Source organism: Cherax quadricarinatus, chromosome 2 (assembly GCF_038502225.1).
Source record: "Cherax quadricarinatus isolate ZL_2023a chromosome 2, ASM3850222v1, whole genome shotgun sequence".
Taxonomy (NCBI): domain Eukaryota; kingdom Metazoa; phylum Arthropoda; class Malacostraca; order Decapoda; family Parastacidae; genus Cherax; species Cherax quadricarinatus.
The window spans coordinates 53,036,333-53,064,212 of record NC_091293.1 but is presented as its reverse complement, the minus strand read 5'-3'; the positions used below and the strand labels follow the sequence as shown (position 1 = coordinate 53,064,212).

Genomic DNA, 27,880 nt, shown 5'->3' with positions numbered 1-27,880 from the left:
GACTGGTCTATGAAAGATGAATGATCCACTGAATAGATGAGAGGAGAAACGTGAGTGGTGTGAAGTATTTGTGGAATGAAAGCAGTTTACAAAAAACATACCAATGGGCGGGGATAAAACCCGCGATCAGAGAGTCTCAAAACCCCAGACCGTCGCGTTGGCCACTGGACCAGCTAGCCACAATAAGATTCGTCCAACTAGGTATATTTCTACACCATAGGAAGGTTAGCATAGGCACCACTGTGACCACAAATGCAAGTTTTTACAGACGAATCTCCAGCTAGCGTGGCCGTGACGAACTCTAGCTCAAGTCCCTCAAAACCGTTAACATGACTCACGAAATCGTAATGACACGATTGCAAACAAACCATACCACGGACGGGGATAGAACCCGCGATCCGAGAGTCTCAATACTCCAGACCGTCGCGTTGGCCACTGGACCAGCTAGCCACAATAAGATTCGTCCAACTAGAGTTCGTCACGGCCACGCTAGCTGGAGATTCGTCTGTAAAAACTTGCATTTGTGGTCACAGTGGTGCCTATGCTAACCTTCTTATGGTGTAGAAATATACCTAGTTGGACGAATCTTATTGTGGCTAGCTGGTCCAGTGGCCAACGCTGCGGTCTGGAGTTTTGAGACTCTCTGATGGCGGGTTCTATCCCCGCCCGTGGTATGGTTTGTTTGCAATCGTGCCATTACGATTTCGTGAGTCAGATAAAGCAGTTTATCTATGGAGGCAAAAAAGGGGAATGTAGCAGTGGGTAGTGTTAAAAACACTTTTATATGGGTGTGAGGTAGAATTTTGAAAGCTGCGGCGAGGAGGCTGGAGATAGCGGAAATGTCCTGTTTGAGAATAATGTGTAGTGTGAATATTATGCAGAGAATCTGAAGTAAAAAAATTAAAAAGGCGATGGGGACAAGGTCCTCCAAGAGTATAATTCCGAAAACTGAATTGGAGTTATTGGGCCATTTATGCTTATGAAGAGGATGGAAAAGGATATGTTGACGAAGATTGTGAATAAATCTGTGATGAAAGGGAGGGTAAGAGGTTGTCTACGGAAAGGTTGGAGGGAGCGGGTATAAAAGACTTTAGGTTTTAAGATCTTGAGCATCAAGAAGGCTTGTATGAGCTTAATGGATAAGAGTGAGTGGAGACAAGTGGTTTTTAATGGACGTGCTGTTGGAGTGAGAGTAACGTTTATGAAGGGATTCAGAAAAATTGGTCAGCGAATTTGAGTCCTGAAGATTTGATGGGCAGTGCCTGCACGCTGAAGACAGTGTGGAGATACTGCAGTCAATGAGTAATCTGATTGTGATGTTAAAACACTTGGAAAGACAGAGATTGAATGAATGATGGTGAATGTGTTTTCTTCTTTGGTATCACCCTACCATGGAGAGAGACAGCCTTTGAATTAATAATAATAATAACAATAAAAACAATAAAATAATAATAATAATAATAATAATAATAATAATAATAATAATAATAATAATAATAATAATAATAGCAATAATAAAATAAAATACTACTACTACTACTACTACTACTACTACTACTACTACTACTACTACTACTACTACTACTACTACTACTAATAATAATAATAATAATAATAATAATAATAGCAATAATAATAATAATAATAATAATAATATTAATAAAGATACGAATAATAATAAGAATATTAATAAAATAATGATAAGAAGAAGAAGAAGAAGAAGAAGAAGAAGAAGAAGAAGAAGAAGAAGAAGAAGAAGAAGAAGAAGAAGAAGAAGAACAACAACAACAACAACAACAACAACAACAACAACAACAACAACAACAACAACAACAACAACAACAACAACAACAACAATTGCATGGGAAAATGAATAAAAGACCAACGAAGATGGAAAAAATGCAACATAGGTGAAGAGAAAGTACCAAGAATAACCAAGAAAATAAAGGCAGTTTGTGTTACCTGTCCCTCTGCTGCGTAGTTCATTGCCGTGACAAAGATGTAACCCATGACCATCTGCACAGTGCCGATGATACACGTCCCCACCCCGAACTTCACCACCTCCCCGAAGAAGTTGCCCTTGTTCTCGTACGCCGCCTTTACTTGTTCCAGGATTCTGTGGGAAGTGTCAATGTGTGTTTGTAAGGTAACAGAAATGTTCCAGGATTCTGTGTGGTGTTTGAATGTGCGCTTGTCAAATTCCAGAGATATTCCAGGATTCTGTGGGGTGTATTAGTATGTGTGCTTGTAAGATTCCAGGGATATTCCAGGATTATGTGGGATGTATCAATATGTGTTTGTAAGGTACAACATATATCCCAGGATCCTGAAGGGTATGTCATTATGTATTTGTAAGTTTAGAATCATTCCAATATCATTTGAGGATATGAAGTAAATTAGAAGAGACATTCACAAGTTACCATTTAGAAGCTAATATCTAAATATCAATAAAAATGGCAAATAAAGATATACACAACTATGATGAATTTCAAACCTTTCAAAGAAATCGATATTCTGAAAAATATAAATACATTAACTTGCAACTGTTGAGATGTTGTATTATCAAGCTAACAGCAAGCAAGGAATGAATGGGAAGGGATGATTGGGAAATATTCAGATAAACCCAGATAAACCCAGTTTCTTGGATCAAGAGCTCCCTCACTAGCATCAAGGCAAACCATACCACGGGCGGGACTTGAACCCGCGGTCAGAGAGTCTCAAAACTCCAGACCGTCGCGTTAGCCACTGGACCAGCTAGCCACAATAAGATTCGTCCAACTAGGTATTCTCCCGGCCCAGCCTTGGCTCCCTGTCTAGGGAGTGTCTGAGACCGAAGTCTCCCATGGGAGGAGGCACAAGTATCCCCTCATCTTTGGGACCAACTGTCCCCAGGCCTAGAAACTAGGCCTGTCTGGGCTGCCATCCCTGCCCCAAGGGGGTTACAGGTAATGAAAGGCTTGTGAGCTGCAAGCTCGGGCTCAGGCAACTACCCTACCCTAGAAGGGCTGGGCATAGTGTCGATGATGTATATTAGGTACGTCAAAAAAAATGAAACCAAGAATAAAAAATATTTAATAACATAATTCGCAGTAACCTTATGTAAAATTACACGAGTAAATAATTAAGGCTGCTATATAATAACACGATATTTTATATTTAAATTTTTAATATTATTTTATTATTATAATCAACGGGGAATCGCTAAATAAAAATTTAATACACCTTACTTCTGGAAAAAAAAGGTAAACGTCTCACTTACTATCAATAAATACAGTTTTACTACACAGTTATGTGCTATGAAATATCAAAAGGTCGTGTAATATGACACGGAAAGGTTAGATTGATTTATTGGGTTTACAGCATATCGACAAACCTGTTCACCACCACTCAAGAAGACTTTATTTTAGAGTAAATTCTCAAATATCTATACTCTGAGAGACATGCAACTCTTCGTGTATTTAATATATGTCAGTCCATCGCTCAAGGTTATTTAACCAACTGTCTTGTTCCTTGATATTAAATAGAGCAAATAAATTAATTAAATCTAAAGTGCATGACACTGAAGAAAACTCTACTAATTATAGATATATTTTCAACATTGTATATTTGTTATGTAAAGAAGTATCCTAAAGATATTCCAGGATTTGAAGGAATTAACATAAGCATTGAACCACAGACATGTACAATAGTTGTACCTCATTCAGCAGACCAAGGATGAGTTGAGTCCAAATGGCAGACTGTTGAAAATAGTAAAGAAAAGACTCACGCTGCAGAACAGCCTTTTACTTGCATAACGTTTATGCTCAGAGTAGGAATTTGTCAAGTTATAGCTTCGATCTACACTGAGTAAAAAGTTGTCCCAATAAAAGTCTGTTCTCCTACTTGTCTTTTCCTTACAGGTGAGTTACAGATTGTATAAGTGTTCTGACCTGCCTAGCACTAGCGGGGGAACCAGCAGCTACCTACAGAAAATTGCCTCTCAGGTATTTTCCTGCAGGTGTGTGAAGGATGGGTACCGAAACTGATCTTTATATTGAATATATTTTGTGTTGGTACAATCATCAGCTAAAAGTGGGTAAATCACCGATACGATGTACCACCGATACGATGTACTAATAACTTTCAACCAAAGCCTGTCACAGGTTCACGTCCATCATTACAAATCGACACTAGTCACCGCCAGTCGACGCAAATTAGTAAATATCATGAAGGAAAACCAATCACAAATAGCAACACCAGCCGACACAATCCCATACCAACACCAACAACCCTACTAATGAACATAAACGACCAGCAGCCTATCACCATCACCATCACCAGAAACTCACTGTTCTGTGGTTAGGTTGGCGTATGATGGGTACTTATGCACTGCTTCCTGCCGGAGATTCAGCAGGTGTGTGTCGTTGTCACTGTCGAGAGTGTTCAGGAGCTTGTCGTAGACAAAGGCATCGGTGACGTTGCCGAAAAGCACGAAGAGTCCAGGTAGACACACTCCTGCCACGGCTGCTGCTGCTACACCAGCCACCATCAACCAGCGCTCTCCAGAGGTACTGTACCTGAACTGCCAACATGTGGGAGGATGATATACTTGTAAATGTGCAACTTTTAATGTGTGTACATACTCCGTTACACATATTTATAACGAAAGCACATTCAGAGTTGTACGCAGCTGGAACTGTGTGTACATACTCACCTATGCACAGTTGTAACTTGTACACACGCAGAGCTGTACGCAGATGATAGGTGTGTTGACACATATGCGTGTAAACACAACTATACACGGTTGTTAATGCTGTTAATATGTGCACATATTCAACTGTATATAACTGTTAATCTGCCTACATTCACACCTAAGAACTACTGTTAATGTGTACATAAACACCTGTAAACTCATGTGATTCTATGAACGCACATAACTGCACACAAATTTTATTGATAGTATATGCACTCAGTAACTGGTATTAACAGCCTGGTCGATCAGGCCAGCAACCGGGAGGCCGGGACACAGCTATTAATGAAACATTTATACAATACTGACACGGACAAACACACAGATATAATACTGGCACAAACAAGCCCACATAGATACAATACTGGCACAAACAAGCCCACATAGATACAATCCTGGAACAAACAAGCCCACATAGATACAATACTGACACAAACAAGCCCACCTATATACAATACTGGCACAAACAAGCCCACATAGATACAATACTGGCACAAACAAGCCCACATAGATACAATCCTGGAACAAACAAGCCCAGATAGATACAATACTGACACAAACAAGCCCACATATATACAATACTGGCACAAACAAGCCCACATAGATACAATACTGGCACAAACAAGCCCACATAGATACAATACTGACACAAACAAGCCCACATAGATACAATACTGACACAAACAAGCCCACATAGATAAAATACTGGCACAAACAAGCCCACATAGATACAAAACTGGCACAAATAAGCCCACATAGATACAATACTGGCACAAACAAGCCCACATAGATAAAATACTGGCACAAACAAGCCCACATAGATACAATACTGGCACAAACAAATCCACATAGATACAATACTGGCACAAACAAGCCTACACAGATACAATACTGGCACAAACCCACATAGATACAATACTGGCACAAACAAGCCCACATAGATACAATATTGGTACAAACAAGCCCGCATAGATACAATAATAGCACAAACAAGCCCTCAGATATAATAATGGCACAAAAAACCACATACACACAATAAGAGAACAAATAAACCCACATAGTTACAATAATGACATAAACCACAAAACTTAGATAACATTGGTCAACACAAAATTTTCATCGGGAATAATTTTTGACGTTTTCGGTTTTTCTCTACTGTGTATATATAGTTTTCTGAATAAGAGAGATATATTTTTTGGTCGTTTAGCAAAAAATGTCAGCTACCTTTAATTTAAGGGATATTGTATTAGTATTGTATTATATCGGCTTTTAATTGGGATGGCTACAACTATAGGGTCTGCCCAGAATAGTTGTTCTCAAAATTAAGGACGAGAATTAGGTGGAAACGTCGTAAACGAGTGTTCCTGGGGGATAAGAGAAGCTCTGGGACGCGATTTATGGAGAGAGGGAAGGATGACAGACACAATACAGGTTTTAGCTTCCATTTTGAATTAGAAATGGGTTGATTTGAATTGAAAATAGCGGTGATCTAGACGATGGAAATAAGGACCCTGTTAGCCCTTTCTCCTTGTCATCTATCAGTACAAACAACCTTCCAGAGCAATAGCTGAGAATCGGCCCCAAAATACGCATTAAAATTGCAAGAATCGCATTTTTTTTTGTCCCGAATGCTCTCGGAGGCCTTTGAATGCTCGTCATATTTCTATGCCTATGTAGACCTATGTCGATCTTGCATATAGCACCCATAGCGTAGAACTGGAGTTAAGCAAAAGGTATAGATAAGAAATTCATGTTTCTTCAGTGAGGTGCGAGACGTTGCAATATGCATCAAACATCTTTTTTTATTGCATATATGTGGGTTTATTCAGGTGAAGGGGTCATGAAGGGATCAAACCTGAGTGCCTGCCATTTCCCAGGTGTTACACGATTCTTTTGTGTTTAACTCTTGCCTCCAACAACAATAACAACACCAACAATATCAACAACAATAATAAAAGTGAGAGTAAAAATAAACATAGTAGTAATATAAATAATAATAATAATAATAATAATAATAATAATAATAATAATAATAATGATAATAATTTATTTTTGTTTTTTAGTAACTTTAATAGTCTTTTTTTTTGTACAGGTGTTGCTGTGGACGTGACATTTAGAATGTTACTAAAAGTCGTCGTAATTATACAAGCAATATTTGTTGAGTGATTATATTAGTATTTACTGGATCCTAACTCTTTCTAGCCAATAGTATTACACCGATTTTAGGCTAAGTTTCTGAGGCTGATTCCTAATATGTCATCGGTTTTGCTTGATTGGCTCTAGTTTTTTATAAATTTGATATCTCATTGAAAAACATAAAAGATGTGAAGAATATATTGATCAAGTGGGGCTAACTTACAAATCGCATTGAAATAATTTTTTAGATCATGCAAAAGTCAAAATATGTAATACATTCTCGCACTTCATTCTATATAATAAATGATTAACATAGTAAGATAATTAACATAGTAAGATAATTAACATAGTAAGATAATTAACATAGTAAGATAATTAACATAGTAAGATAATTCAGAAACCTCTAATTACTGCACGTGAAAACGTTTTATGTAAGATTTTCTTCTGTGGTGGTCATCAGCACAATTTTGTTAAGTGAGTAACTGGAAGAGATGCATATTAATTACTGTTGTGTAATAAGGCACATTTTAAGCTTCTAATGAAGCTGTGTATAAACAACCGCCAATCTCCTGGTCTATATTCAAGTTCCATTCGAAGAAGAATATAAGTTCAACCTCTCTTGTCCGATAAGCTGTTATTTTTAACTTCTTCTTGTAGACAGTTCTTTTCTTTTAGTCTGGATGTAAAAAGTTCAGATTCTTGCTCTGATAGACTGAGGTCCTGTATCAGATCATTGAGCTCTTCTTGGGAACACTACTGCTGTGTTGAAATGCTTCATATTCACTTCCACTGCTATCACCTGTGTTACATCCTAAACCCTGAGTTTCTTCAACATCTGACAATGGAAGATCAGGCAGTGTTGTCAGGCAGTGTTGTAAACACTGGTATGGGAACGTCTTCGCTGTGTGGCACAGGTCTCCTTTCTGACTCCAAATCAGAATATTCCAACTTGACTTTCTTGTATCGATTGAAACCTTTCACATTCACAATAAAGAAACAACAATCATAGTGTTTTTTTTTTTTTTTGCCTCTCCCTACACCATAGGCACAATGAAGTTTAATCTCTTCCTTTGTCTTGATTTCCACTGTCGTAAGCATTCTACACAGGCTTTGCAAACAATATATATGGACCCCAAGACTTGTTTTGTTCTCCAAGCGCCACTCCTAAATAAGCAAGATAAGCTTGTTTTACAAAAATCTGTGATGTTTTTTCTTTGTTTTGGCAAAGAGTATTCACCACAAATGTAGTAAAATGAATTGGGATCGTTTAAGCAGACTCTTAGTGAATAATTCATATTTATCTGGAAAAAATAACAAAATAAAGGTGACAGTATTGTCACGTGATCGTTGTTGATGCATCTCTCCTTTCGTTAAATATTAAATCATTTAAAAATAAAATTCTAATCTTTACTGAAACTATCTGTACATACAAACTGCCCCTACACATACACGTACACATATACGTACACGTACACGTACACATATACGTACACGTACACGTACACGTACACATATACGTACACGTACACGTACACGTACACATATACGTACACGTACACGTACACGTACACGTACACGTACACGCACACATATACGTACACGTACACGTACACGTACACATATACGTACACGTACACGTACACGTACACGTACACGCGTTATGGCTAAGTTCCCTGTTAAATGAGAGTAGGTATACAATATCTCACAAACTAGAGCCAATTTGAAAAACCTATTGACATTTTCGAACTTAACTCCAAAATACCCTAAATATCTTCCATTATCTTTGGCAGCTATTCTTTTTTTGGTTGACCATTGATATATTATTATTATTATTATTATTATTATTATTATTATTATTGAGTAGAAGTAGTAGAAATAGAGGTAGTAAAAGACTTAAAAGCATTAGTAACAGTAGTAGTGGTAATAGTAGTGGTGGCATTAGTATTAGTGAAGGAAAGCAGTAGCAGTAGTCGTAGTGGTAGTAGTAGTAGATGTAGTAGTAGTGGTGGTGGTAATAGTAGTAGTAGTAGTAGTAGTAATAGTAGTGTTAATAGTAGTAGTACTAATAGTAGTAGTGGAAGTAGTAGTTATGGAAGTAATAGTAGTACCACTAGTAATGGAAGTAGTAGTAGTTGTGGAAGTAATAGTAGTAGTAGTAGTTGTGGAAGTAATAGTAGTAGTAGTAGTTGTGGAAGTAATAGTAGTAGTAGTACTATTAGTAGTAGTGGAAGTAGTAGTATTATAAATATTGTTATTTTTATGAATAATAATTTGTTTGGAACTTCTAATACTATTTCTGAATTGCCAAAAAATTGCAAGATTACTGATAATATTTTTTAATACATTTATAATTTCTATGCCCTAGTAACTTCTTTTATTATTATTATTATTATTATTATTATTATTATTATTATTATTATTATTATTTTTATTATTACATAATTCGCTTTATTATTATTAATAATTTGATTATTATATCAATAATATATTTCAAATAAAATTATTTGAATATGCATCTTTTTTTATTTAAAAAAAATCATGTTTTTAAAACGGTAATATCATTATACTGTCAAAAAGACCAACACACTGTTAGTAGTTCGTGACTCACCAGCTGAAAGACTGGAACAGGTTTAGGCTTCTCCACATTCTCCTCTTCCTCAAATTCTCTCTCCACTAGCTCATGTCTGTATACAGAAAAATATGTGACGTGATATATATGCATATATATATATATATATATATATATATATATATATATATATATATATATATATATATATATATATATATATATATATATATATATATATAGTGTTATAGTGTGACTTCTAAAGTATTGTTTGGGGATCATGAAATTGACTCGTGTGAGGGTGTGCAACAGCGAGCTCAATATCTGGTTCTTGGATGATGGTACCCTAGCTGGCACTACAGAATCTCTCCTAGAGGACGTCAGAAAAATTACAGACATGAGAGAGAGACTGGGCCTATCTTTAAACCCCACCAAATGTGAAATAGTTTCTATCAATCGACAGACGATCCAGAATATTAGTGCTGTTTTAAAAGGAGCACGAGCCATTGATCCAGCCAACAGTACTCTTCTTGGTGCTCCTCTTGGGCCCAGTGCCATCGATGTAATCCTAAAAAAGAAAATCTCAGACCTCAGGACGTTGGAAAGCAGGATGAAACTCATTGATACACATGATGCCTTTTACCTACTCACCAGGTGCCTGTCAATCCCAAAACTTGCCTACTTCCTGAGATGATCCCAAGCCTTCAGCAGTCCGAAACTCAAGGAATATGACTCTCTCCTTAAGACCATGATAGAGAGTGTATTGAATCTTTCTTTCGAAGATGGACAGTGTTTGCAAGCCATACTTTCACTCAGGCTTGGGGGGACGGGAGTGCACAAATTCTCCCAGATTGCCCTACCAGCTTTCCTGTCATCTTCCATAGTATCAAATGAGTTAATAAAACAATTTCTTCCGGACAACCTCAGTGACTCAGCAGGAATACATTAATGTAACATTTTACGTCACTCGTCCTGTTCCCAGCGGTTAGAAGCTTAGGGTTGGCTTTTAGCTATCTTCTAGCATTTTTCCTCATGCTATCTGCAAACTGTGAGACCTACTGCACCTGACCCCATATGGGGCGGGGTGTGGGGGGTGTGTGGGACCGGTGTGTGATTGGCATCCCGCTTACCTCTCTCAGACAGAGACTGGCTGGTGTCTCCACACTACCATACTATGAAAACTTACTCTACTTCTCCTGTTATTGTCTTTGCAACATTGCACAGCTCATGTGAAAGTACTTGCAACCAACTACACTGATCGGGTTAGGGATCATCTTAGTAACATTTATCAAGTTTCCCGCTGATGTCCCCAACAAGTTCTGCAGAGGTAATTTCAATAATAAATGCAATAAAAACAAGGCAGGTAATATTGCGAGTATACCACCAGAGCCTTCACCTGTTATTGTAACTCTGCTTCATATATCTCTTGCAACAAATGCATTCCCCTAGTATACTTACGTTAGTACATATTACCCCAATTCACAAAGGAGTAGACACAGCCTGAAATCAAGAGCTATAGCCCAATCTCTAACTTGTCAGTATTGTCTAAAATCTTTGAAAAGATAATTATAAACATTTATTACTACTAAACATTACATTCCTAACCCTCGCCACTATGGTTTAAGTTCGGGAAAGATACTAATTATGTTATCGTAAAGATACTAGACTGTGTGTTCATCTCCAGAAAATAATGAATATCCAATTGGCCTATTTATTGATCTAAGAAAGTCTTTTATTCTGTAGATCACAATATCTTGCTGTTGAAACTAGAACATTATGAAATCAGATGGCATGTTCTCTCTTACAAAAAGTTCTACCTTACTGATAGACGTCAGAGAGTAACAACTGATGATGCCACCTCATTAGCACAAACTCTCAACACGGGTGCCTCAGGGAAGCGTCCTTGCTCCACTATTATTCCTCATATATATCAGTGACCTTCCAAATTCATCCCAGGAACTTAAGCCAGTCTTGTTTGCAGATGACAGATCATTTGTAAAATGCCATGCATATCCCGTTGTCCTCAAATACACAGTCAACAAGGAGCTCATGAAGCGTTCTACCTGGATGGCAGCTAACGAACTGTACACTCAGTATTGATAAGAATTTCGTCATGTTATTCGGGAATAAAACTAAAACTATCCATTTAAATATAAACATAAATATATCACATATAGAAAGAAAACACGAGGGAAATTTTTTAGGTATACACCTTGACTGAGGAAATGATTAGCATAACAAGGGGCTTTCTATAAAGAAGGTTATTTCGCTTGTCAGTTAATCCTATGTTAATTGCATACTGCACTGTTCTTTATGGTAATAAAGCCATCAGTGCCATCAGTGTCACTGAGTTAAATGAATACTGTGATGAGTATCTCATCTATCTAAGGTACCCGTTAAATGGTCGGATGTATATTTTGATGAGTTTCTCATGTCTTAGGTACTCACCCGTTAAAGGGTCGGATGTGTACTTTGGTGTGTCTTCCAATACCACGAAATTGGATCTTGCTTCTTAGATTGCCACCATTCTCAACAGTGCCCATCTTTTTTCTTCTCTCATACCTAGAATGTGAAAGATTGGTGAAGGTAATGATTTTTTATAAAACAGTGGTAATTATATGCATGATTTTGTTTAATTAATAAAATAACCAATGCTAATATAAAAATAATGAGATTTACAACGAATTATAATTAGGCTATCAGTGATAATGGCTATACAAGCAATAGTAATTCTTAGGTTAATAACGATATTTATATGAAGAATGTAAATTGTTTACTAATTTATTGTGATAATTGTAAGGAATAATAATTGATTAATTATTACGAAAGTAATTATAATACAGAAGTTGATAATGATGATGAACATTAGCTATATAATAATAATAATAATAATAATAATAATAATAATAATAATAATAATAATAATAATAATAATAATAATAATTCGGTTTTGAACGTTAAAAAACTAATGGAAGAATAAGTATTTTTTGTAAAATAAGAAACTTTGTGAGAAATGAAGAACACATGGAAGAGTGAAGAAATAATGAAGGAGAAAGTAAACATTAACATTATTAACTGACAGGATGCCGGAGACATCAGGATTATTGGTAGCCAGTGAGAGGACGCTCCTTCCCATTCATATCACACTCAATAAGTCACTACTACATTATCACTTGTTTTGCTACCATTCTTACCCCCTGGCACTACCATACTAGTCCCAGTTCTTGGCAAGGACTGCTGTCTCATTGCCTTTTACTACGGTACCCACCCACTACACATGTTATTTACACCGGGTACAGTAGGAGTGGTACTACGTAAGTCGACTTCATGGAAGACCTTGTGAGGGTCACACCCGCTACGCATGCTCGCTCCTGAGTACATAAGAATATATAATGCCAATCAATAAGTTTTCCACGCTGTCTCTCTCTCTCTCTTTCACTGTGTTTGATCGCTCTAATTTAATATTCCCTATTGACACTAGTTCACGGTATCTATATCACTCGATCACCTCGCTTCATCTCGTCACAAATTTTTTTTTCTTGTATGGTTTTGAAATCACGAATGATTCACTTGTAGATTATAAAAAGAAGTTGGAGTTCCGCATGGCATGTTTTTTTTATTGGTTTGTTTGTTTCACACTTAGCGTGTAGGTTGCCATGGTGATGATTGTATTACCATGACGTAAGCGATGCTGCTCTTTAATGGTGTATTTTGTCATTGTATTGTTGCTCTACAGTTATTCATAAGTCGATTCATGTGTGTATACTTAGTTACTAAGTTGAGTTTGCAATGGTTGAGCTCCAGGTCCAGGGTCCAAACGTGTGTTTGTTTTTGTTCCTCTTTTTTACTAACCTATATGTGGTTGTGGGGGTCGAGCCAGTGCCTGGTCACGCCTCTCCTCTGGCCACTACTGTGTCGTCTCTCTGGCCGCTCTGAGGCTGAAGACATATTTCCCAAGAACCCTGTGACTCATCTGTGATTTTTTCTTCCAGCTGTGCTCTCCTGTTCTTGTTTCCTGTCACTCAAAGTCTGTCCGTGTCCATGGTAACAATTCCTCTGTACTCTGTACGTCGTCGTCATGTCTTTCTGCTCACTAATGTCATGAGGTTTAGCTCCATAACACTCACCTCATAACTTACATCTTAATTCTGAAACAAGTCTTGGTACGAACGTATGTACTTATTCGAGTTCCCTAATATGCTTAATCAGACTCACGAAATCGTAATGACACGGTTGCAAACAAACCATACCACGGGCGGGATTTGAACCCGCGGTCAGAGAGTGGCTAACGCGACGGTCTGGAGTTTTGCGACTCTCTGCCCGCGGGTTCAAATCCCGCCCGTGGTATGGTTTGTTTGCAATCGTGTCATTACGATTTCGTGAGTCATGTTAACGGTTTTGAGGGACTTGAGCTAGAGTTCGTCACGGCCACGCTAGCTGGAGATTCGTCTGTAAAAACTTGCATTTGTGGTCACAGTGGTGCCTATGCTAATCTTCCTATGGTGTAGAAATATACCTAGTTGGATGAATCTTATTGTGGCTAGCTGGTCCAGTGGCTAACCCAACGGTCTGGAGTTTTGAGACTCTCTGACCGCGAGTTCAAATCCCGCCCGTGGTATGGTATGCTTAATCAGATATGGGTTCCATGGTGGTGCTGGATACTCCAACATAAGCCTGTCTTATGTCACTTACAATGCCATAAATGACTCCTTTCTTAAACTTTTGAAAGCTAATCATAGTTTTACAAAAGGCACGGTTGATGCAAAAATGATTCGGATGATCTGCACCTAGGTGATATTCTCTGCACCAAGGTGATATATTTTGTATGATACTCATTGTTGGTCTTCCTTCTAGAGAGAGATTTGCAGCCTTTCTTTCCCCTGTGGTTATACATAGTTTCAGTGCTTTGCCATTTCGTAATTTTCATAACTTCGCGTTTGCTGGAGTTAAATTCTAATAGCCACTTGTCAGACCAATCCGCATGTCGTCTTTGGTCATGTGTTGTTTTTCCTGGTCCTCTCCTGTTTGTATTCTCATTAGTTTAACATCATCCGCGAACTAGGTCTTCTCTGACTCAGTTTCTTCCATCAAGACGATTACTTACTAGAACATAAGAAATAGTACCGGTTCCAGCACCGACCCTTGTGAAACCGCACTCGTTACACTTGCCAATTCCGAATTTCCTTCTGGAAATCACAAGGATTAACAGTGATATGTTTCCTCATTAAAAACGCATTCTGTCTTATGATCATGTTTCGGACTATATGTGACCAGAAAGCTAGATTGATCCAGCGTTTCTTGTCCCATGAGAACATCTCAATCATCTCAAAATTCACCCTCATTTCTATCTCATTTTCTCCTCCTATACAGTCTGTGATTGATATAAGCTAATATTCATCTTCTCACTTCTTTATTCCCAACCAATCAGCCCTCTTAAGTTCACTGATCAACAGTGGACTCCCTCCTTTTACTCTCCCCAAATTGTCTTGTCTGGTTCCCTTGCTTTTTCTCTTATCACTTCCTTTACATTTTAGTCTTCGGAGAGTGTTTCTACCATCAACTCTGTCATTTCCTGTAGGTCTTTGAGCTATTTCTCCATCCATACTAATGCTTATTACCAAGTCTGCAGGAGTTTTTTTTACATAGTTTCATAATTTCCTCCAAGCTTTTCCACTTCTCAGCCAATTTTCTCCACATACCGAGTCTCAGTTCTTCTCGTCTTTGGTCTTGGATTACTCTATACATAGGTTCAGTGCAATCATGTACGTAAGCTTGTGTGTACTCACCTAGTTGTGGTTTCAGGGTCGACTCACAACTCGTGGCCCAGTGTGTACTCACCTAGTTGTACTCACCTAGTTGAGGTTGCGGGGGTCGAGTCCGAGCTCCTGGCCCCGCCTCTTCACTGACCGCTACTAGGTCACTCTCCCTGAGCCGTGAGCTTTATCATGCCTCTGCTTAAAGCTATGTATGGATCCTGCCTCCACTACATCGCTTCCCAAACTATTCCACTTACTGACTACTCTGTGGCTGAAGAAATACTTCCTAACATCCCTGTGTGTGTGTGTGTGTGTGTGTGTGTGTGTGTGTGTGTGTGTGTGTGTGTACTCACCTATTTGTTTGTGGTTGCAGGGGTCGAGTCACAGCTCCTGGCCCCGCCTCTTCGCTGATTGCTACTAGGTCCTCTCTCTCCCTGCCCCATGAGCTCTATCATACCTCGCCTTAAAACTATGTATGGTTCCTGCCTCCACCACATCACTTTCTAGGCTATTCCATGGCCTGACTACTCTATGACTGAAGAAATACTTCCTAACATCCCTTTGATTCATCTGAGTCTTCAACTTCCAATTGTGACCTCTTGTGTCTGTGTCCCATCTCTGGAACATCCCGTCTTTGTCCACCTCGTCTATTCCGCGCAGTATTTTATATGTCGTTATCATGTCTCCCCTGACCCTCCTGGCCTCCAGTGTCGTCAGGCCGATTTCCCTCAACCTTTCTTCATAGGACAATCCCCGTAGCTCTGGGACTAGTCTTGTTGCAAACCTTTGCACTTTCTCTAATTTCTTGACGTGCTTGACTAGGTGTGGATTCCAAACTGGTGCTGCATACTCCAGTATGGGCCTGACGTAGATGGTGTACAGAGTCTTAAACGAATCCTTACTGAGGTATCGGAACGCTATCCGTAGGTTTGCCAGGCGCCCGTATGCTGCAGCAGTTATCTGATTGATGTGCGCCTCAGGAGATATGCTCGGTGTTATACTCACCCCCAGATCTTTTTCCTTTAGTGAGGTTTGCAGTCTTTGGCCATCTAAACTATATTGTGTCTGCGGTCTTCTTTGCCCTTCCCCAATCTTCATGACTTTGCATTTGGCAGGGTTAAATTCTAGGAGCCAGTTGCTGGACCAGGCTTGTAGCCTGTCCAGATCTCTTTGTAGTCCTGCCTGATCCTCGTCCGATTCGATTCTTCTCATTAACTTCACATCGTCTGCAAACAAGGACACTTCTGAGTCTATCCCTTCCGTTATGTCGTTCACGTATACCAAGAACAGCACAGGTCCTAGGACTGACCCCTGTGGAACCCCGCTTGTCACAGGCGCCCACTCTGACACCTCGTCGCGTACCATGACTCGTTGTTTCCTCCCTGTCAGATATTCTCTGATCCATTGCAGTGCCTTTCCTGTTATGTGTGCCTGGTCCTCTAGCTTTTGCAGTAACCTCTTGTGAGGAACTGTGTCGAAAGCCTTCTTGCAGTCCAAAAATACGCAGTCGATCCACCCCTCTCTCTCTTGTCTTACTTCTGTCACCTTGTCATAAAACTCTAGTAGGTTTGTGACACAGGATTTTCCTTCCCTGAAACCGTGCTGGTTGTCAATTATACACTTGTTTCTTTCCAGGTGCCCCACCACTCTCCTCCTGATGATCTTCTCCATGACCTTGCATACTATACACGTTAGAGATACAGGTCTGTAGTTTAGTGCCTCATGTCTGTCTCCCTTTTTAAAAATTGGGACTACATTTGCCATTTTCCATACCTCAGGGAGTTGCCCAGTTTCAAATGATGTGTTGAAGATCTTTGTTAATGGCTCACACAATATCTCTGCTCCCTCTTTAAGGACCCATGGAGAGATGTTGTCTGGTCCCACCGCCTTTGAGGTGTCAAGTTCGCATAGCAGCTTCTTCACCTCCTCCTTGGTTATATGTACCTCATCCAGCACTTGCTGGTGTGCCCCCCTGTTCTGATTTCTTGGAGTCCTACTGGTTTCCACTGTAAATACCTCTTTAAATCTTGTGTTGAGCTCCTGACATACCTCTCGGTCGTTTCTTGTGAATTCCCCATCACCCTTCCTCAGTCTGATTACCTGGTCCTTGACTGTTGTTTTCCTCCTGATGTGGCTGTACAACAGCTTCGGGTCAGTCTTTACTTTTGATGCTATGTCATTTTCATATTGTCTCTGAGCCTCCCTTCTTATCTGTGCATATTCGTTTCTGGCTCTTCGGCTGATTTCTTTATTTTCCTGAGTTCTCTGTCTTCTGTACCTTTTCCATTCTCTATTACACCTAGTTTTTGCCTCCCTACACCTTTGGGTGAACCAAGGACTCGTTCTGTTCTTCCCATTATTTCTGTTTCCCTTGGGAACAAACCTCTCCTCTGCCTCCTTGCATTTTGTTGCTACATAGTCCATCATTTCTTGTACTGGTTTTCCTGTCAGTTCCCTCTCCCACTGAATGTCTTGAAGGAAGTTCCTCATGCCTGAGTAGTTCCCCCTTTTGTAGTTTGGTTTTTCCCAGCCTATTCCTGCTACTCTCTCCACTTGGAGCTCAACTATGTAGTCGAAGCACAGAACCACATGATCACTAGCTCCCAGGGGCCTTTCATACATGATACCCTCGATGTCCGAACTACTCATGGTGAATACAAGGTCCAACCTTGCTGGTTCATCCTCTCCTCTCTCTCTGGTAGTGTCTCTAACATGTTGATGCATGAGGTTCTCCAGTACCACATCCATCATCTTGGCTCTCCATGTTTCGGGACCCCCATGGGGCTCCAGGTTTTCCCAGTCAATCTCCTTGTGATTGAAATCACCCATAACTAGTAACTTTGCTCCCCCCATGTGTGCTCTCCTGGCCACCTCGGCTAGTGTGTTGATCATTGCTCTGTTGCTCTCATCGTATTCTTCTCTTGGCCTCCTGCAGTTCTGTGGTGGGTTGTACATTACTGCAATTATCACCTTATGTCCCTCAGACTGGATTGTTCCTACTAAGTAGTCCCTTTCGCCCATGCCATCCATTCCTTCCATTTTCTCAAAACCCCACTGGTTTTTAATGAGCAGTGCAACTCCTCCTCCCCCTCTCCTCCCTCTGTCTTTCCTGAAGATTTGATATCCGGATGGAAAGATTGAATCTGTTATTATTCTGGTGAGTTTTGTTTCTGTGAGTGCTATTATGTCTGGGGATGTCTCTTTGATTCTTTCGTGCCACTCCTCATACTTGTTTGTTATTCCATCTGCATTTGTATACCACACCTTCAACTTCTTTTCTAAGACTGTAGTCTGGGAAGTATATTGGGGTTGGGGAAGTGGGAGACCTGGTAAGGAACTATGGGTTGTTGCTGTGGGGGTGAAGTTTGTAATGTAGTGGGTGGGGGCATTGGATGTGGCATGGGTGTTTTGATTTAGAGTGTTTGGTTGCACTGGGGTTGACCTGGTTGGGAGGCTTCTATAGAAAGTTGTGAGGGAGGCTGTATTAGATCTTCTTCCTGGGTCTGGGATCTCCTGTCTGTCTTCTCCATCCCCTCTCTTTCCTCCTTTCGCCTTTGTACCATCTCTCTCAGTTTCTTCCTTTCTTCTTGTGTTCTGTCGCGGTCGAGATACACCCTCCTGTATGCCGTCATGTCCCTTAATCGTGCTTTCTCCTGCAGTATCCTGGTCCGAGTTGCTTCTGCCTTGAAGGTCACTCTCACTGGCCGGGTTCTTTTTTTTACAAACCCCCCTATTCTCCGAAAATTTTCCAGCTGGGTCATATCGTCTTCTCCTATTGCTTTCATGATGCTTTCAATTGCTTTTTTTTCCCCTTGTTTTCTTGCTTCATATGTTTCCCCTTCGACTTCCTGGAGCCCATACACAAAGACTGACCTCACCCTTTCATTCTCCCACTGCATATCCCTGTGTATCCCCTCATTTAATTTGGTTTCCTCCACTGCAGCTTTCCTTTCATCAGTTTCACTGGCTAATGTACTTGGGCTCAGTGGCCTGTCATTTTCCCTTCTCGGCTTTCCTTGGGCTCTGTTGTTGTCTGTTAGGGCCTCCACATAAAGCTTAGCTCTTTCATTTGCTACAGTCTCCTCTGATAGAGCATCTCCATGCAGTTGTGCCCCTTCTTTCCCTACAGTCCCCTTATTTGTGGCTGAGGTAGCAGTCTCTGATGTCAATCCCAAAATGTTCTTTAGTTCTTTATGCTGTTTCAGATTTTTCAGTTCCTCTTCTAAACTCTGTATCCTAGCTTCTGCTGTTTTGACATGCACCTCCCACTTCCTGCTTTCCATATCTATCCTCTCTTCCATTCTCATGCTAAGTTCTTCTAGTTTCTTTTCCCATTCATGATCCCTTTTTATGAGCTCTGCTGCCCAATCTTCCTTTGCATTTTCCTCCTCCTGTCCCTTGGTTTTTCTTGTTGCTCTCTGGCAACCCATTTTTGTTTTATCCTGATTGCCTCAGAGTGGGAAACCTATGTAGTTCTGTATGTTAGGTTAGTAGTGTGTGTGTCAGAGTGTGGGGGGGGGGAAGTAGTGGAGGAACTGTGGCTATTTGGGAGCTGAGTGGGGAGGGGTGGGGAGGGTTTGGGGTGAATGGGGGAGGGGAGGGTGATCGAGGGAGGTGATGGATCAGGGGAAGTAGTGAGATGTCGGTGGTGAGGGGGGAGTGTGTGTGTGTCTGGATATGTGTGTGTGTGTGTGTGTGTGTGTGTGTGTGTGTGTGTGTGTGTGTGTGTGTGTGTGTGTGTGTGTGTGTGTGTGTGTGTGTGTGTGTGTGTGTGAGTGTAATTTTGTGTGTAATTGTGTGTGGAATTATGTGTGGGTTTATTATGTACTGAAAGGTAGGTGGCTTGTGCTTTAAGGTAAGTCTCAGTGGTCCTTGGCTGCCCACACCTTCTTGTGACCTGACCAACCTCCTGGGATTTACCGCACTTACAGTGTGTGTGTGCGTGTGTGTGTGTGTGTGTGTGTGTGTGTGTGTGTGTGTGTGTGTGTGTGTGTGTGTGTGTGTGTGTATGTGGGTGTGTGTATGTGTGTGTGTGTGTGTGTGTGGGGGGTGTATATGGGTGTGTGTGTGTGTGTGTGTGTGTGTGTGTGTGTGTGTGTGTGTGTGTGTGTAATTATGTGTCGAATTATGTGTGGGATTATTATGTGTCTGAAAAGTAGGTGGCTTGTGCTTGGAGTGTAATGTAGATTCTCAGTTGTCCTTGTGTCCACAACCTATGTGACCTGACTCCCTTGCAGTGTTGCCTATATCACCTGCTTATAGTGACTTAATCGCCTTGTTCAATGGATTACCATTTGCTAAACCTTATTGAATACTTGAGTGCCTATTCTTTATCGTGCTATGAGAGTTAGACCATTCACATTCAGCTTGGCGGTTAAATTGGAACCTGGACCCCACACCCAAACAACCACTCATAGGTGATACAGTATTGTAGTGCAGCTGTAGCAGTGTAGATTGTCCAGGTCGATGTGACGTCCTGGAGTAGATCCAGCTCGATGTACGTCCTGGCGTAGATCCACCTCAATTTCTTCTCGTTAATAATGTACCCTATTCACTGTATTTCTTTCACTGGTCACACTATTGTTTCACTTTATTAAAATCTTGGGTGACACTTGGCAACGCCGCCTTCACACTAGCCTGCGCCACAACGCTTTTATTTTCCAGATCACTTTCAAAATTGTGGCTCTCCCCACACTTGTGTAGCTCAGGCAATTAAAAAAAAACACTTCTAGGATTGTTGACTACCCTGACACACTTAGCAACCCTTGCAGAACACTTCTAGCCCTCAAAAACACTTAAATCCTCGGAGCACCGACGGCGTGACTAGCCTGCTCGCTGTCCCTAGTGTGTGTGTGTGTGTGTGTGTGTGTGTGTTTGTGTACTCACCTAATTGTTCTCACCTAATTGTGGTTGCAAGGGTCGAGACTCAGCTCCTGGCCCCGCCTCTTTACTGACCGCTACTGGGTCCCCCCTCTCCCTGCTCCATGAGCATTATCATACCTCGGGTTAAAACTATGTATGGTTCCTGCTTCCACTACATCGCTTGACAGACTATTCCACTTCCTAACAACTCTGTGACTGAAGAAATACTTCCTAACATTCCTTTGACTCGTCTGAGTCTTCAGCTTCCAATTGTGTGTTTCTGTGTCCCATCTCTGGAACATCCTATATCTGTCCACTCTGTCTATTCTACGCAGTATTTTGTATGTCGTTATCATGTCTCCCCTGACCCTCCTGTCCTCCACTGTCGTCAGACCGATTTCCCTTAACTTTCTTCGTAGGACATACCACTTAGCTCTGGAACCAGCCATGTTGCAAACCTTTGCACTTTCTCTAATTTCTTGACGTGTTTGACCAGGTGTGGGTTCCAAACTGGTGCTGCGTACTCCAGTATGGGCCTGACGTACACAGTGTATAAAGTCTTGAATGATTCCTTACTGAGGTTAGTGGCACACACAGTGTCTCTGCTCCCTCTCTACGGACCCACGGAGAGATGTCCTGTCCCACCACCTTTGAGGGATCAAGGTCACTTAGAAGCTTCTTCACCTCCTCAGTTGTGTGTAATTCATCCAACACTTGTTGGTATATCCCTTGTTGGTGTACCCCACCGTTTTGTCTTCCCAGTGTCCCTTCAGCCTCCACTGAAAATACTTCCTGAAATCTCATGTTGAGCTCCTTACATACTTCTTGGTCATTTCTTGTGAGTTCCCCACCTTTTTTACTCAGACTGATTACCTGGTCCTTGACTGTTGTCTTCCTCCTGAAGTGGCTGCAAAGCAGTTTCGGGTCAGACTTGACTTTCAATGCTATGTCGTTTTTGTACTGTCGCTGGGCCTCCCCCCTTATCTGTGCATATTCGTTTCTGGCTCGTCGACTAATCTCTTTATTTTCCTGAGTCCTTTGCCATCTGTACTTTTTCCATACTCTAGAGTACTTAGTTTTTGTCTCCCTACATCTTCGGGTAAACCAAGGGCTCGTTCTGTTCTTCCCATTATTTCTGTTGCCCTTGGGAACAAACCTTTCCTCTGCCTCCTTGCATTTTGTTGTTACGTAGTTCATCATTTCGTTTACTGACTTTCCTGCAAACTCTCATTCCCACTGAACCTCCTGCAGGAAGGTCCTCATACCTGTGTAGTCCCCCCTTTTGTAGTTTGGCTTTTCACTTTCTTCTCCTGTTACCCTCTCCACTGGCAGCTCCACGATGTATTCAAAGCTCAGAACCACGTGGTCACTAACTCCAAGGGACCTTTCATATGTGATGTCCTCAGTGTCTGAGTTACTCAGGGTGAACACAAGGTCCAGTCTTGCTGGTTCATCCTCCCCTCTTTCTCTGGTAGTTTCCCTGACATGTTGGTGCATGAGGTTTTCCAGTACCACATCCATCATCTTGGTTCTCCATGTTTCGGGATTCCCCTGTGGCTCCAGATTTTCCCAGTCCATCTCCCTGTGGTTGAAGTCGCCCATAACCAGTAACTTCGCTCTACTCGAGTGAGCCCTTCTTGCCACCTCAGCTAGTGTGTCCACCATTGCTCTGTTGCACTCATCATATTCCTCTCTTGGCCTCCTGCAGTTCTGTGGTGGGTTATACATCACTGCAATGACTACCTTATGCTCCCCTGACTGAACTATACCTACTATGTAGTCCCTTTCTCCAATCTCGTCCATACCTTCCATTTCTTGATAACCCCACCGGTTTTAATTAGCAGTGCAACCCCTCCTCTCCCTCTGCTCCTTCTATCCTTCCTCAGGATCTGATATCCGGGTGGGAAGATTGCATCTGTTGTTGTCCCAGTGAGTTTTGTTTCTATGACCGCTATGATGTCTGGGGACATCTCCTTGATTCTTTCATGCCACTCCTCACACTTATTCATCATTCCATTTGCGTTCATGTACCAAACCTTCAACTTCTTTTCTATAACTGTGGTCTGGGGGAGAAAGGTGGGTTAGGGGGAGCAGGTGCCCTGGCGAGGGTCTGTAGGAGGTTGCTGTGGGGGTAGGGTCTGTGGTGTGGGGGCAGAGGGCATATGGGGGTTACAGTGGGGGTGGGGGTTGTTGTGAGGGGGATGGGGGGAGAGGGGACATTGTGTGGGTTACTGAGGGTTTCCGTGGGGGTGGGGTTTGTGCTGAGGGGGATGTGTGGGTTACTGTGGGTTTCAGTGGGGGTGGGGTTTGTGCTGAGGGGGATGAGGGCAGAGGGTGCAGTGAGTGGGTTTTGGGTTAGGTTGTTTGATTGTTTTGGGATTGCCATGGTTGAGTTCCTTCTGTGGGTGGTACTGGAGGGGGTTGTGTTTGTTCTTCCACTTGGGCCTGATTTCCCCTGCTCCCTTCCTTCCTTGCCTCCCGTTCCTCCTTGTGTGTGTGTGTACTCACCTATTTGTACTCACCTATTTGTGGTTGCAGGGGTCGAGTCCTAGCTCCTGGCCCCGCCTCTTCACCGGTTGCTACTAGGCCCTCTCTCTCCCCGCTCCATGAGCTTTATCAAACCTCGTCTTAAAACTGTGTATGGTTCCTGCCTCCACTACGTCATTTTCTAGGCTATTCCACTGCCTTACAACTCTATGACTGAAGAAATACTTCCTACTATCTCTCTGACTCATTTGTGTCTTCAACTTCCAATTGTGGCCTCTTGTTTCTGTGTCCCCTCCCTGGAACATCCTGTCTTTGTCCACCTTGTCTATTCCACGCAGTATTTTATATGTCGTTATCATGTCTCCCCTGACCCTCCTGTCCTCCAGTGTGGTCAGGCCGATTTCCCTTAATCTTTCCTCATAGGACATTCCCCTTAGCTCTGGAACTAACCTTGTCGCAAACCTTTGTACTTTCTCTAGTTTCTTGACGTGCTTTATCAAGTGCGGGTTCCAAACAGGTGCTGCATACTCCAGTATGGGCCTGACTTACACGGTGTACAGTGTCTTGAATGATTCCTTACTAAGGTATCGGAATGCTGTTCTCAGGTTTGCCAGGCGCCCATATGCTGCAGCAGTTATCTGATTGATGTGTGCTTCCGGAGACATGCTCGGTGTTATACTCACCCCAAGATCTTTCTCCTTGAGTGAGGTTTGCAGTCTTTGGCCACCTAGCCTATACTCTGTCTGTGGTCTTCTGTGCCCCTCCCCCATCTTCATGACTTTGCAGGATTAAATTCGAGAAGCCATTTGCTGGACCAGGTGTCCAGTCTGTCCAGGTCTCTTTGAAGTCCTGCCTGGTCCTCATCAGATTTAATTCTCCTCATTAACTTCACATCATCTGCAAACAGGGACACTTCTGAGTCTAACCCTTCCGTCATGTCGTTCACATATACCAAAAATAGCACTGGTCCTAGGACCGACCCCTGTGGGACCCCGCTCGTCACAGGTGCCCACTGTGATACATCATTACGTACCATGACTCGTTGTTGCCTCCCTGTCAGGTATTCTCTGATCCATTGCAGTGCCCTTCCTGTTATATGCGCCTGATGCTCTAGCTTCTGCACTAATCTCTTGTGGGGAACTGTGTCAAAGGCCTTCTTGCAGTCCAAGAAGATGCAATCAACCCACCCCTCTCTCTCTTGTCTTACTTCTGTTATTTTATCATAAAACTCCAGAAGGTTTGTGACACAGTATTTGCCTTCCGTGAATCCGTGCTGGTTGGCATTTATACTCCTGTTCCGTTCCAGGTGCTCCACCACTCTCCTCCTGATAATCTTCTCCATAATTTTGCATACTATACACGTCAATGACACAGGTCTATAGTTTAGTGCCTCTTTTCTGTCTCCTTTTTTAAAAATGGGAACTACATTTGCCGTCTTCCATACCTCAGGTAGTTGCCCAGTTTCCAGGGATGTGTTGAAGATTGTGGTAAGTGGCACGCACAACATATCTGCTCCCTCTCTAAGGACCCACGGGGAGATGTTGTCTGGTCCCATTGCCTTTGAGGTATCGATGTCCCTTAGCAGTTTCTTCACCTCCTCCTCATCTGTATGTATGTCGTCCAACACTTGTTGGTGTATTCCTTGCTGGTGTCCCCATCTGGTCTGTCCCCCCAGAGTCCTTCCAGTCTCTACTGTAAATACTTCCTTAAATCTCGTGTTGAGCTCCTCACATACCTCTTGATCGTTTCTTGTGAGTTCTCCACCTTCTTTCCTCAGCCTTATCACCTGGTCCTTGACTGTTGTCTTCCTCCTAATGTGGCTATACAGCAGTTTCGGGTCAGATTTGACTTTCGATGCTATGTCGTTTTCATACTGTCGCTGGGCCTCCCTCCTTATCTGAGCATACTCGTTTCTGGCTCTTCTACTAATCTCCTTGTTTTCCTGGGTCCTATGCCTCCTGTACCTTTTCCATTCTCTGTTGCACTTAGTTTTTGCCTCCCTACACCTTCGGGTAAACCAAGGACTCGTTTTGGTCTTCCTATTATTTCCGTTTCCCTTGGGAACAAAACTTTCCTCTGCCTCCTTGCACTTTGTTGCCACATATTCCATCATCTCGTTTACTGATTTTCCTACCATTTCTCTGTCCCACTGAACCTCCTGCAGGAAGTTTCTCATACCTGTGTAGTCCCCCCTTTTATAGTTTGGCCTTTCCCCTTCAGTTCCTGTTACCTTCTCCACTTGTAACTCTACTATATAGTCAAAACTCAGAACCACATGATCGCTAGCTCCAAGGGGCCTCTCATAAGTGATGTCCTCAATGTCTGAACTGCTCAGGGTGAACACAAGATCCAGTCTTGCTGGCTCATCCTCCCCTCTCTCTCTGGTTGTGTCCCTGACATGTTGATGCATGAGGTTTTCAAGTACCACATCCATCATCTTGGCTCTCCATGTTTCGGGACCCCCATGTGGCTCCAGGTTTTCCCAGTCGATCTCCCTGTGGTTGAAATCGCCCATTACCAGTAACTTTGCTCTGCTCGAGTGAGCTCTTCTTGCCACCTCAACCAGTGTGTCCACCATCACCCTGTTGTTTACTTCGTACTCCTCTCTTGGCCTCCTGCAGTTCTGTGGTGGGTTATACATCACTCCAATGACTACTTTATGTTCTCCGGACTGAATTGTACCTACAATATAGTCTCTTTCTCCAATCATGTCCATGCCTTCCATTTCCTCAAATCCCCATCGGTGTTTTATAAGCAGTGCAACCCCTCCTCCCCCTCTACTCCTTCTATCTTTCCTCAGGATCTGATATCCTGTTGGGAAGATTGTGTCTGTTATTGTCTCAGCGAGTTTTGTTTCTGTGACTGCTATGATGTCTGGGGATTTTTCACTGATTCTTTCATTCCACTCCTCATGTTTATTCATTATTCCATCCGCGTTTGTGTACCAAACCTTTAGTTTCTTTTCTATCATTGTGCTCATGCAAGAATATTGGGGTTGGGGGAGCGAGAGCCTTGGTGGGGGCCTATATGGGGCTGTGGTGTAGGTGGGGTTTGTGTTGATGGGGGTGGGGTCAGAATGCCCATAAGGGACAGCTGTTGGGGTGAGGTTTGTGATATGGGGATTGGTGGCAGAGGGAACAGTGAGTGGGTTGTAGTATAGGTTGCTCAGTTGCGTTGGGAATGTCGCGGGTGGAGTCTTTTGGTGGGAGATTCTGTGGGGTGTGTTTGCCCTTCCTCCTGTGTCTGGGTCCTGCTCATTTTCATTGATTCTCGTTCCTCCTTGCGTCTCTGTACCCTCTCTTTCAGTGTAGTCCTTTCTTCTTGTGCTCTGTTGCGGTCGAGGTATACTCTCTGGTACCCCTCTTTGTCCCTCAGTCTTGCTTTCTCTTGCAGAATCCTGGTTCGAACTGTTTCTTCCTTGAAAGTTACTCTGACAGGCCGTATCCTTCCACTCGCAAACCACCCAATTCTCTGAAAGTTTGTCACCTGGGTCATATTGCCCTCCCCTATTGTTTTCATGATGCCTTCAATCATTTTTTTCTCCTCCTGTTTTATTTCTTCAAAGTTGGCCCCCTTGGCTTCTTGGAGCCCATACACAAAAACTGACCTCGCCCTTTCCTCCTCCCACTGAGTCTCCATCTGCGTCCTCTGAGGCATTTTATTTCCTTCCGTTGACATGTTCTTGCCTTCAGTCCCTGTCATATCTGAAACTTCTATTCTCAGTGGACTGTCTTTCCTGACCAGCTGTCCCTTGCTACTGCAGTTGGCTGTTAGAATCTCTGCATATAGCATACCTTCATTGTTTTCGGACCTGTCGTTTGATCTTAGTGTGCTCGTCGTCTTTTCCCTGGCCCCACGTGGGTCTGATAGGGCCTTCATGCTCGGCATGTCTCCGTTGTTGCTTACCATCCCCTTGTCTGCGCCTGACTTTGAATTTCCTGATGTCACACCTGAATTGTCATTTGTCTCTCTAATCTGTTTCAGGCTTTGCAGTTTCTCTTCTAAGCACTGTATCCTAGCTTCTGCTGCTAAGACCTGTACTTCCCACTTCCTGCACTCTTCAGCTATCCGCTCCTCCATTTTCTTACCAAGCTCTACTATCTTCCTTCCCCACTCTTCCTCCCTTTTTTGGAGCTCTGTGTGTGTGTGTGTGTGTGTGTGTGTGTGTGTGTGTGTGTGTGTGTGTGTGTGTGTGTGTGTGTGTGTGTGTGTGTGTGTGTGTGTGTGTGTGTATGTGTGTGTGTGTGTGTGTTAAAATTATTTAAAATCATCGATTCAGCGATTGTATTTTCCTCCACTTCGTTGGCTGAGGAATTTGGTACACTAATAATAATAATAATA

General features: G+C 42.1%; 1 protein-coding gene across 1 annotated transcript in view; it reads right to left on the bottom strand.

Moving 5' to 3' along the window:
* Positions 1 to 27,880, bottom strand: part of LOC128684142 (ATP-dependent translocase ABCB1-like) — a 214,921-nt gene that overhangs the window by 153,912 nt on the left and 33,129 nt on the right. Inside the window, exons 2-6 of the mRNA XM_070089690.1 lie at positions 11,883 to 11,996; positions 9,474 to 9,549; positions 4,329 to 4,561; positions 3,767 to 3,842; positions 1,963 to 2,220 (exon numbers count right to left, since the gene is read on the bottom strand). Coding sequence (XP_069945791.1) covers positions 1,963 to 2,220; positions 3,767 to 3,842; positions 4,329 to 4,561; positions 9,474 to 9,549; positions 11,883 to 11,977 — 738 coding nt within the window. The 5' untranslated portion in view covers positions 11,978 to 11,996. The remainder of the gene's footprint in view (positions 1 to 1,962; positions 2,221 to 3,766; positions 3,843 to 4,328; positions 4,562 to 9,473; positions 9,550 to 11,882; positions 11,997 to 27,880) is intronic.